Raw genomic sequence first — 12,816 nt, 5'->3', positions numbered from 1 at the left:
TGTTGTTGTCTAAAGGAAAACAATATTGTAAGCAACTGAAAGTCTAGTGGGGAGGGGGTGGCAAGTACTTTTCAGTCTGAATTTCTGCATGTGGCAGCACTTTGGGTAGGAATATCAAAGGAAACCTAAGGTTTCCACATCCTACTGAAATTCAGTTGAAACTGAACCAGGCCTTAACTGACTTTAAAGTTTTTGAAAGTTTCAGTCTTTAACATAGTCAGTGTCACTGTTTACTCTTGCATAGCTATTTTCCCATTTGTATGGAGCTTTTGCATAGCAGTGAAAAGGATAGAGACATTTGTAATAATAGCAAAACATTGTTTTTAAATAACAAAAATCAGCATGGCTTTAACTTCTTTTTTTAACTGACCTAGATGTAAAGCCTGTTCCTTCAGCTATGAACTGAAATGCTGTATTTCAAAAACAAGTACAATGTAATAACTGAGCTTTTAAATTTATAACCGGTTTTATAAGCAAACCCTGATCATTACAAAAACATATATTTCAGAAGTAAGCTAAAAGCTGTTTTACCTGCTTCAGCCATGTAAAGTCAGCTTCCCATCTCAAACTAAAGACATCACCAAAACCTCTCAAATTAAGTAGCTCATGCTTTCAAAAGAAATGAGGAATCCTGAAGACAGGTCCTAGCCAGGAAGTGAGAAGAAGAAATACTTTTCCTATGACTTAAAAAATGTGTTCTGTTGGTATGAAATTTAGTTAATCCTGTGCAGCCTCAGTTTTATTGGACTGTTGGGACCTGATGCAAAGTCTACTGAAATCAATAGAATTATCATTTGATTTCTAGGGACTTTCCATCATGCCCTAAGTGGTTGAAGTCCTCTGGGGTTATGCAGCAAAATATGCTTGTTCTTTCTAGTGAGGGCAAAGGCATAAAGTTACTGGACAGAATGTTTTTCCAGGGACTTCATAGAATGCCACAGTGACCACAGCTACTGTACACTACTAACCAAATGCAAGAACCACTTGCTTTCAGCATAAGTGTAGATCCTTTGCCACCTTCCCCTACTACTTTGCCCCCCCCATGCTACTTGCTACCTTAGCCTTAGCAGGGCCATTCTAAGATAGAGATGGATGAAAATTACCAAGGTGCAACATTTGTTTTTGTTTGGCATTGCAGCAAAAATTTGCCCTTTTAGTATTTTGGGTTGAGAGAGATTGACAAACCTACCCCAGAATAGCCAAGTGGTGAGAGCACGCTTCTGAGATGTGGTAGACCTGGGTTGAGGTCCCCTGTCTGTTTGGCTCTTCTCTCTTTTTTTTTTTACTTAAAAATATCACCCTACAGAAGCCTTCCCAATCAAAGGTTGTTTTTTTTTTTAAGGTTTAGACAACAATATTTTGTCAAAAAATTTCCAGGCATCTCTGTTGTAGAGTTCTTTAGGCGGCTGTTTGAACAGCATGGGAGGCTCATGCATTGTTACTGCTTGGCTTAAGGTGTGCATTGAGCCTTGTATGTGAATCCCACAAGATAAAACAGTGTTTAGATTATTTGCTGCATCTCCATATAAAGCTCTACATTGGGATAAATCCTTGAGTAGGGATTTATTGTGTGAATTTACTATGCAGACAGACCTTTAACTAACGGAGCTTGAATAGAAACAATATGATTAAAAATGTTTGGATAATAAATCCTACAACCTAGTTTCTTTTTCCTACTTCTGTGTAATGGAATGAGCAGCTTACTACAATATCAGTAAATCCTCTATTTTATAGAGCAGTGTATGTTCTCCCTAAAATATTGGCCCCCATATTGGGGTCAATATTTTAGTATCCTTGAACTAACTGACCCAAACACCAAATGCTCAGATAGATGCTTTGAGATGCCAGGACTTGGGGAAATAACACACATTTCCCATTATGGGAGAACCAGTTATTTACCACAACATTTTAACATGAAGGTATGAGCTTAAAGTGAATATTTTGCTGCAATTTTATTTACAGTCTACTATTCCTGTTTAAGAAAGGGACATCCATGGAAATGAGGATGAGTGGTTGACTTTACAAACCACCAAATGCAGACATGGCTGACATGATAGCTTATTATGTCAATAAAACTCAGACCGTTTGACTTGCCAAATATATGACTAATAGGTCTAACTTCTACTTTTTTTGTTTTAGGATATAGGCTTAGCCTATATCAATCATCTAATGGAGAAAAGGGACTATGACCTGGCTGCTAGGTAATATATATACATATAAGATTTTTTTCAGTGTTGTTGAGGGCATTCTGGATGGGTGGGGTCACAGGGGTGGTTGTGTGTGTGCAATAGATCTTTAAAAAAAATGTCCTCATCTCTGAGGATGTCTGATATGAACATTTACAAATTTGCTACTTATATTTTTGATGACAGCTTGAAGGTAAAGCACCTCACTAGTTTTAGCTACATTAGAAAGATTAATAATAGATATTTTTAATAAGATTTTATTCTTCTAAATCACGTTAGACCCTTAACATTTAATCTGCTTGATCCACCCATCATGGTTACATGCTCAGGTGATGATTCACAATAATACTGAGGATACCTGTGTAGACCAAAATTTTTCAAACTTGGGTACTTAAAGCTAGGTACTTAAATCTATATTTAAGCACTTAAAATACTACCAGACCTCTTTTATTATTATTTTTAGTTGAGTGTGGTTCTCAGTTAGAGAGACTCAGGTACAGGGAACCTTTTATTTTTGGGTCCTGAATTAGCCATGGCTGAAGTCACAGCTAGGATGTTGCATTTTACCACCACATCTAGTAGGCTAGTGACCCCTTCTGGATAACCAAAGGAATTGTGCTGATGTGCTATAAAGGAAATCATTTCTGGTACATCTTGTTTGGAACAATGTTTGCCAAAATGTGGGATTTTGAAAGGTGCCATTTGGTACATGCTCACTTCTGTTATTCACAAATGTTACTTTTTTTTTATTTGTAATTTCTCCTGATTTGTTATCCACAGAAAATGCCAGAAAATACTTGGCAAGAACACAGACCTCTGGGAATTTGAAGTTTACAAATTTAAAGAAATAGGGCAACTTAAGGTACGTTAAATCCTATTTCTTAGCTGATGTTTCTTGTATAATACATCCCATACTTATTCTGCAGAGTCCGATGTTGACCAGCTGGGATGACAGAGCTCAAATCATTGAACCAGAATTTTAGTATTGTATATGGTCCTAGTTTGCTACTAAGTTATTCCTAAAATCAAAACTAACCCCACCAATTAACAAAATCTGCAATAGCATGGTTGTTATATGGGTGGATTCATCTTTAAAGAATATCAAGCATTTTTTTAAATGGAATAGGATTTTTTTCCCCTTGTCGCACAGCAAATGGTGGGACGGAAGGGAAGCAGTCTGCCCCTTGTATTTTGCCTGGTATTGGCATGGAGAGACAGGTACAGAAAACGCATTTGATGTTAAGTCTCAGTGAATAAATTGCCCATGACATTAAGGTAAAAATGTTGCCACTCCCAAATCATTAGAAACATAGTGCATACTTTCTTTGATAATGTGTGCACATTTTATTTCTGAATTTTATATCTTCCTAGTGAAACTCTGTGAGCCTAAAAGGACGTATTATTAAGATCTCACAGCATGTAGTCCCTTGCTGGTTTTGAGCTGTTTAATTCCCTTCAAAAAAGGGAAGCATTTCAGCATATTACAGTTTTTTAGAAATGTCTAATTTCTCCTTTAGAGTGGTTCCAATGAGAGAACAACACTGTCTTATTTTTAAGAGTTCGTAGTGGTTCGGTGAACTCTTTGCCACACTGAAAGATAAAATCTCATATTTGTCTCTTTCTGTTTCAAACCAGTAAGGGACCTGAGGTGAAATGTTGATATATTCTTTTTTAGCCCTTTTGGTTTTATTTTCGTATTGGTTGTGAGTGTCTAGAGTAGATGTTTCTTCTCTCCACTTATGTCATCCAGCAGACTGTAAAATATAAAAATATTTGTGGGTTTGCTGCAAAAACCTCTCTGTTAAATTACTGCCTTTCTAAACGGTTGTTTTCACCCTTCTGAAAGCCAATTGTAGAAAAACGTTAAGATGCAGTATGTTACATTATTCACCTTCAAGCTGCGATTCCAGAATACTACTTTCTTCATTTCCTATTACAATCATATGGTCTTGCACAGGTTGTCATGGTACCTGAGTGCTACAAAGAGTTAATGAACCCTTAATTGGTCTAAAAGGACTGATTTCTGAAATGTATTATTTGTTCTCTCGCATACAGGCTCTCTTGTAAACTATGACCCAACAAGCACATACTGGATAAAGCAGCTGAAGCATATTTAACACTAGTTTCTAATATTTTAGAGGAAGCGTTGGTTGAGAGAGGAGCGCTTCCTAACTGTACAAGATGAAGTAAAACACTTTAAAGCTAAGAACCAAAAACTGCTAGGTATTGACATTACGCTGTCTACTGTCATGATTTTTATCCCTAATTTTAAAAGGGACATCACTTGGAGAAATTCCCTCCATATATAGGGTGTCTTGAAATGCAATAAATATTTCCAGTAAGGAAGAGTGTAATAGTAAGGAAAAGGTTTAAAAATTCTTCCTCTGTGGAACAGAGTACACCAACCCTGCACTATTGAAGTCAGTGAGGTGGACTATGAATTGGGGCCCTAACATGAAGACACTCGGCTCCTAATGCAGTCCACTTCCAGAGTATCCTGATCATTTTGCCAGAAAATCTGTGTGGTTGCCAAAGGTTGAAGCATAGTGTCCGACTCTTGTGTGGTTTTCTGTGGCTGAGGGCAGTGGGCAGGGCTTCCTCAACAATGGATTTGATCTCATGTGTGTCCACAAAGCTGAAGAAGTATTAGATCTGTATTCCTCTTGCATTCTTTTGTGTGATATTAACATCCTCGCTCTTGGCTGGGGTCCTGCATGTACTGTACACACAAACACTCTCACAGAAGTCCCTGTATCTGCTTATCAACATTTGGAAACATTTTCAAAGGCTAGATTCGGTAGGTGCGGGGAGAGAGGAAGGAAAAAGCCATGCGAGAATCTGATTTCCTGTAGTGGACTGAGTACTCGACTGGAGTACTAACGCATCCAAAGTTTGGAGCTACCTCATGGATTTCCTGCCTAAACCAGGGTTTTAAAAAACACAGAATTGGGAGTCTTAGCAGTCAGGAGTTCAGCTTTGAACACGTGTTGGTTTCAAACAATTTAGGTGCTTTTGTGTCCCTGGCAACCACTGAGACCAAAATGCAAGAAGAAATAACACTCTCCTTTTGAAGAAGTAGTATTAAAGCTGTTGCTACAGTTGGGCTTCAGAGAGAAGCAGTATTATTCCTTTTGTAGGTTGGCTTCAGCTCTAAGGAATGATCTGAATTGTTTTGCACAGAGGTGATATATATGTGCATCTCAGCCAAGAGTGACATTAAGGCTTATGGATTAGGCTCTTAAAATTAGAGGCCTAATTCAGGGGGCAGCTGAGGTGGGAGGAGAAGGTGAGAATTGCAGTTTAAAATTGCCTCTACTTTCCCATTCTCCACTCTGAGCCTTGCTTCCTTGTCTTATGACCTTCTAATTTCTCCATTACAAAGGGACTCTGCATGGCAGAGCAATGTGCTGGGGTACAGCAGCTTGCAGGACAGTGTTCCAAGTTCATTGTACTTAATATTTCTAAATTAAAGTCTGTAATAGAAAGTAGAAGCTGTTGGTGGCCATTAAGAAACAAGTGACAGGTAGAAAAACAGCCATGCAGTGGGGGCCACCCTTTTTTGGCAGGTGTGCCACAAATTAGCTCTGCAACCTTCCAAGTGCCTCTCCTTATCTGCTGCTCTGCTTTCTATTCCCAGTCCTGTCCTTTCTGTGCAATTTGCTGCTTTGCTTTCTGCTTCCTGCTCTATCTGTTTTCTGCACTGCCCGTCGCCTACTTCTCCCCCTTCCCTCCTGCTTTGGAGGCTGTGTGTCATTTGTAGCACGTGTGCTACAGGTTTGCCACCCCTACTCTAGTGGAGTATGGTAGGAGAGCTCTCCTTAGAGCAGAGGAGATTTTTTTTTTTTAATCAGTCAAAAAGCACATATATCAAATCCAGTCAAAGTTGTAAAGCAAACGCACGGCCTGGTGGTTTTTTTTGTTTAATAATGTTCATCCTTCTGCTATGAATTGCCTTTCAAAGGGAAAGGAGATTTTGTCTAAATCCCTCCAACAATTGTTTTATTTTAAACGTTATCAAAGCAGTTGTTGAAAACTGTCAAGTTAGGTTTTGATGAGAAATGATTACTGGTTTTTCCCATTTTTCTGAACTATTCCGTCAGACACATTGAGTGTAATGACAGAAAGTTACCTCAGTGTAGGACAGCAGGGGAACATCTCTGGTGACTTGAACAAGATACTTGGCCTTCAGTTATGGACCACAAAGTCACAACACAGCAATGGTAAAAGTCCCACTGCTATAATAGCATCATCTAACATTTTGCTAGAATAATAGTGCTTAATATCATGCTATGCTAGGATTATATGGTAAGGAGTGATTTTACCTCTAAAATGGGCTCCTCTGATTGTCAGGATGCTGTTACTTAAGAACACTTTTAAAGCAGCTTATTGAAACATTCTGCTTTTGATAGAAAGGCCACCTACAGCAGCTTTTGATTGAAAGGCCATCTTCAAAGTCATAATCTGACTTTACAAGTTGTGTGCCAGGATTTTATGTCTTGATTTAGTTTTCATTTAGATAAATGTGAATGGTTAGTAAAGAAAAGCTGTTTATTGTGAGTGATTAATATACATTTATTTAAGTAGATTTTTATACAGTAAAACTTATCTTGATTTATCTTTTAAATGGCCCAAGTCACTCAGGGTGGACTAAATAGTTACTCTTCCCAAAATCTCAGAAACTTCTTTTTATTTAAAAAAGAAAAAAAGAGTGAGTGAGATTTAATCCCCTCGCCAATTAATTTTGGCACACAACCCCCTTATAACAAAGAAATGCCTAGTAACACTGACTGACTTCCAATTCTATCTGTGTCTTACTGTTATGAGAATACTCTTGGGTAGTAATAAATTCAGTTATGTGCTACTTTAAAGCAAAGTACAATATAGGGCTATATTTAGAAATATGAAAATACTTGCAAGGTAGTGAAGTCTGGTTTATTAGTCACTGGGATAACTAAGTCATCATTATAGTCTTATTAGTCAGGGTACTCGGTCTCTGCTAGAGTCCCATCAGTTGGTACAAAAATCACCTTGACTAATTTGGCATCTGCTATCCCTTAGTTAGTCATTGCCATATTTAGTCATTGCCACTTGCATGTGCATAGAATTATGCTCATATTAATCAGTTTGTTAAAAAAGTCCTGACCAGTGCTATCCAAAGCCTCTGTCAAGTCAGCTGAGACTTACAAAGCATTGGATAATACCCTTCAGCTTTTCTTGGCTCATTAAGACACAGACAATCAACCACTCCTTTCTTCTGAATTTATTTTCAGTTCTGGCGGTGAGTGCAAATTATACATCCCTGGCTTATGGTGCACATTCATCATTGAATGATATAGTGGGACCTGATCCTTAGTCCCAACAGTTGCACCTCCTGCTATGCCACATGTATGTCAGGATGTACCATCTTTGGATCAGAGGTCCACTAGCACCATTACTACTTGCCTGTGCAAAGAGAGCCCAAGATTCCAGCTTTTCCTGAACCGGCAAACTGAAAGCTGAGTGCTTGCAGCTTGGCTGAACCCAAGTGATCCTGGGGGCAGGACTGAAATTTGGCTGATTGTTGGCCCCACTCCTAGGACTATACTGGAGCCAATTGCAGACTCTTGGGGCTGGGACTGAGTGTCAGCTGATAGGACTGCACTGGAGTTCTGAGCCAACTCTATTTCCCCTGCCACATGTTCAATTTAAGGCATGATGGCAGTCGGCCACAAACGTGTTATGTATTTTTTGTGGAATATTTTTTTAGCTAGTTTTTTGTTTTGTTGGGCCATTCATTGCTTTAATGTGTGGCGGGGCTACTGTTTATGGTGGGTTTAACAGGTTAATTGTCTCTTAATTGAAATGTCTGCCAGGAACCTTCAGTTACTTTATTTCCTCATAGTATTGTAATTCTGATGTAGTGAGTGAGTACTCTGAATTTTTATAAACAGAAATGCATATATTTACATATTTGTATAATAATGCAGCTCTCGTAGCAAGTCACAGTGGGTACAGTTTGCACTTGGCATTTTTGTAATAATTGTTTCCTTCTTATAAGTGCCAGAACATCATTTTTTAGTTTGTATGGATATAAAATACAAAATACATCCAACAAAGTTGAAAATGGCTAATTCTTGGTGGTTAGAGAGGTAGTTAGTCATGTTAATCTGTAGGCAGATGGCAGGGCAGTAGGGTACCTTAGCGACTGAGGAATCCAGAGAGTCAGAGCTTTTATAGTCTACTGAAGGATGTGGAGAAGCTTGAAAAAAGCCACTCATATGATTAGGGACATGAAGAGCAAGCTATATGAGGAAAGGCTGGCAGATACGGGACTGTTCAGCCTAGAAAAGAGAAGCCTTTGAGGGCATTTGGTGGCAGCTTATCTTGTATTTGGTGGGTTATATATCAGAGATGAGCATCAGGGGCTCGGCGAACAACTATTCACCAGAGTGCCCTAGGGGAAAACCAGAAGCAACTGTCATAAACTCCTAGAAGAAGGTTTCAGACTGGATATAAGGAAAAACTTCTTCATGGTTCTTGTGACCAGACTCTGGAATAGAGTCCCAGTGCGGGTGGTGCAGGCACCTACCTTGGAGATCTAAACTTCTGTGAATCAAGTGATAGCCTACAAAAACTCATGTCTCTCTGTATGAGTTAGACTATAAGGTGCCACACTGTCCTGCCTTCTACTGGTAATTAATCATGGGTTGTTACCCAGTTCCCTTGGAATGAAAAATTAGTCAGATCTTGCTACTTATGTTGGAAGCACTTTGTTTTTCTTATTCATTTTGCTGGAATATTTGTACAAAAAGAGTGCTTTAAACTTTGACCCTATGCTTTTTTTTTTTTTTTTTACCTCTTACAGGCAATTAGCCCTTATTTACCAAGACGGGATCCAATTTTGAAGCCTCTCATCTACGAAATGGTCCTTCATGAGTTTCTGGAGAGTGATTATGAGGTACTGATGCATCCATGTGTAATAGTTGTTACTAGCAAAATACTGTGAAACTGTCAGCAGATTTTCTATTATAGTAAAAGAACATTAATGGTAAACTTAACAAGAATTAAAACAAAAATAACAGACTGGGTTTTTTTTGTTTGTTTGTTTTAAATATATTTCAGTATACCAGATTGTAGCTTTGTATTACTGATAGAAAGCTAGTAAGCTGTGTTAACCTGAAATCAGGCAGGAGGTAGGTCAGGTGGCCCCTTTCATATTGAATGGTTCAGAGAGACTTGAACTTCTGTAGACAAGAGCCTACTTTGGTAGGTGCTTTGTCAGAGGGTAGTGAGAATTGGGTTGGTTCATTCAGGGTTTAACTTTAAGTGATGCTAGCATATTTGTCTCCTTTACAAGCATGCAGAAGTAAGTTGTGGGCAGGACAACTGAATTATGTTCCCAAGCAGCAGATGCTTCTGGCATTTTGAAGTGGTTAAGTTTACCTGTGTCCATAGCTCAGTAATTGTTTTTTAAAGTGACTTCTTACCCTTCTTTCTTTCTTCTAAATTCTCTCTTGTTTTCTCCAACTCTGGCAAACAGCACAAAATCTCTTGATCAAAAAGGAGCAAGAGTACTTTATAGAACATTAAGAGAAGGAAAGAAACTATACTGTAGAAATTATGTGTGCCAGTGTATAGTTGATTGGACATGGGGTTGATCAGAGTTTGCTGCTTGGCATACAACTATATTTCTGTTGACAATCTTCTCTGTCGTTAGGGCTTTGCAACACTGATAAAAGAGTGGCCTGGAGACCTGTACAACAATGCCATCATAGTGCAAACCGTGGTGGATCATCTGAAGAAAGATCCGCAGAATAGGACCTTGCTCAGAACTCTTGCAGAATTGTACGTGCATTTTACACACATCAGACTCTAAGGGTGTTTATACACGTGCTTGGGGCAAGGTGTGGGGGAGTGCTTTAATTACAGTGGCTTCAAAAGCTGATCTAATTAAAGCACTCGGAGCGTCCCCATGCTGAAAAATGGCAGCAGGGGTACTTTAACTAAACCTCATTGAATGAGCTTTAGTTAAAGGGTCCTTCTGTCATTTTTCAACATAGGGACGCTGATTCATATGGTGCTGGAGTCATCTGGGGCATGGTAATTGCCACGCTCCAGCAAACTCGTTTAATTGAGCCTGCCCTGATGCGCTGTAATTGTAGCAAGTCAGAGAAGCCTCCCTGCCTGTGTATAGGCACCCCCAAAGGTTTCTTTCTGCAGCAGTATTGTATTTGACCTTATCTTAAAGTATTTGACCACCTACGATAATAGAAGTAATTGCTGCTCTTAGCTTTCTGTACTATCAACCTTTTTTTTTTTTTTAATTTCCAACTCCTCTATGTGGAAGGCAGTGTGTTAACAGTTCTTCTCTCTTGCACTAGTTAAAATACGTTAAGAATTAAATTGAAGAACTGTGAGGGAAGATTGGATTTCCCAGCACCCTTTCCTCCTACCTCCCTGCTTTTTGTTGCCTTTTTTGGGAACAGTGTGTCTTCAAAAAATACTTGGAAGGAAAATGAAGTAACATCTTCTTTCTCTTGAATTTTAGAAAGTGTTACAGTTGATATACCACAGGGTTGGAAATCTGTGATTAGAAAATGTTTAAAAATGATTTGGTAAGGCATACTTGGTCTATTGACATGGCCTTGCACCATTGACTCAGTCTGATACCCCAATTAAGAGGTACAGCAGTCTGCAGTTCTGCCTCTAAAAAGAGGGAAAAAATCCTGTTGCTCAGTGACAACCCATGACAATTATCTTAAGATGGTAGCACTGAATAGCTCTGGAGGGAGTTCTGCTTAGTCCTCTATATTGAGAAGGCTTTGAAGAGAGAGGTAAAGTTGTAGGCTGACCTCATGACATCATTAATAATTATTAATTTAATGACCAAAGCTATAAACAGATTTCCCAATGGCTTGCATTTCTTTTGAGATATTTTTCCCCCTGAGTGGAAGTGAAGCATTTCGACTCTCACACGTGTTTTTCCAGTTAAGTAATATCTTGCCTTAGTTCGTGGTATAACTTGATTTACTTTCAGATCATAACATGTCTTTTATCAGGTATACCTATGACCAACGCTATGGGAAAGCCCTTGAAATTTACCTAACCCTGAGACACAAAGATGTTTTCCAGTTGATTCACAAGCACAATCTGTTCAGTTCTATCAGAGACAAAATTGTTCTCCTCATGGATTTTGATTCAGAGGTACAGTGACTTTTAATGTTGCTTTTTACTCTTTCTGAGCAGTAAATATTTCAACAAGAAGGAAGTGAATGTCTTTTAAAGAGTGTGTTGTCACAGTTTTAGTATTCTGTCTAAACCGATTATGAGGTGATGTGGAGATGTCTACTAGACTGGCATGCTGGAGTTAAGAAAACCAAAAATAACTTCAGAACCTCAGGAGGAACTACTTTTCTCAAATGATTGTAGTAGGTGTTCTGCCCTTCCTTGCAGCCACATGTCATGTAATGAGTATCTCCCTTGGCGGGTGAGCAGACTGAATCTAAAATCTCCCTTGTGATTCTGAAAATAAACTTTTGCCCTAAGATGCTTGCTGCATTTCCAAACAAATGGGAGCCCCAATCATACTAATGAGCCCCAAAGTAGTACATTTTTAGAGGAGCAGATTTAATTGAACACACTTTGCTGGGTATTTCCACTGCTTTTTCTTCTTGATAGTTGACTAATCTAGTATTAACCTATGTTTTGGAAATAAGGAAATCAAGGAAATATAAGGAAATGTATGAAAATTATACAAATTCTGTCTCCAAACCGGATAAAACCCAAACAAAATAAGCTTTCTGTAGGGGATGTCATGAATGTGCTATTGATTTCCATTTCATGTGCAAACTTATGAAAGGTATTCTTAGAATACATAGTAGGTCATCTTGAAAAGTACCAGGCATGCCTATCCTCGCAACGTTGGCATTTTGCAGGCTGCTATTCAAGTAAATTCAAATGAGAAAAGGTGTATTTGTAATATCCATATGGTTGTATTCCTATATGTGTTTTCTGTCTGTCTGTCTTTGGTTAGACCCATTCTCAGCTGTGTTTCTTTTTCTGTTCCAGAAAGCAGTAGACATGCTTTTGGATAACGAAGCTAAAATTTCAGTGAGTATGCAAACCATTCCTGATACAGTAAGCTGAATGTTTTCCCATACACATCTTTTGGTCCTGTTGATATGGTAATAGTCACAGGTTTGCTCATCCGTATCTTTTTGTTTGTTTTGTTTTCAGATTGATAAAGTTGTAGAAGAACTGGAAAACAGACCTGAGCTACAACATGTGGTAAAGCTTAGTGGTTTTGGTTACTTTACTTTTGAGTTGAATAAACTTACTGCAGCTTTCTCAGCATATCTTTTATAAATATAGTTAGTCATTTGACATGCAAATTCCTAATCTGTGACAGGGAATTAAGGTACATACCACTGAAGTCTTACAGCCAAAGTGATGCTTAAAGCGGTTCGTTTCTCTGGAGGCCACTAAAATCACAGACACACACTCATTAGATGGCACAAAAGGTGTGTTTGCAAATGGGGTCAGAGCAGAGTCAAAAACTCAGATTACTCTGAACCCACCAAGGAATTTTGCAGGCTGTATTTATATTTTTCCTCCTGGGCACGTGTGCAGAAACAGGAACTCTTACAGCTCA

At 38.6% G+C, this 12,816-nt stretch overlaps 1 protein-coding gene across 4 annotated transcripts in view; it reads left to right on the top strand.

The window, feature by feature from the left end:
- VPS41 (VPS41, HOPS complex subunit) overlaps positions 1–12,816 on the top strand; it is a 154,315-nt gene that overhangs the window by 106,117 nt on the left and 35,382 nt on the right. For all 4 annotated transcript variants that reach the window (XM_019538980.1, XM_019538963.1, XM_019538970.1 and 1 more), the window contains 7 exons: positions 2,140–2,201; positions 2,967–3,048; positions 9,031–9,123; positions 9,883–10,010; positions 11,225–11,369; positions 12,234–12,275; positions 12,402–12,452. In XM_019538980.1, the coding sequence (XP_019394525.1) occupies positions 2,140–2,201; positions 2,967–3,048; positions 9,031–9,123; positions 9,883–10,010; positions 11,225–11,369; positions 12,234–12,275; positions 12,402–12,452 (603 nt within the window). The remainder of the gene's footprint in view (positions 1–2,139; positions 2,202–2,966; positions 3,049–9,030; positions 9,124–9,882; positions 10,011–11,224; positions 11,370–12,233; positions 12,276–12,401; positions 12,453–12,816) is intronic.

The sequence above is a fragment of the Crocodylus porosus genome, unplaced genomic scaffold (genome assembly GCF_001723895.1).
Source record: "Crocodylus porosus isolate Cpor-Errol unplaced genomic scaffold, CroPor_comp1, whole genome shotgun sequence".
Taxonomy (NCBI): Eukaryota; Metazoa; Chordata; order Crocodylia; family Crocodylidae; genus Crocodylus; species Crocodylus porosus.
Note: the sequence above shows the minus strand (reverse complement) of the source record. Positions and strands in the feature narration are given on the sequence as shown.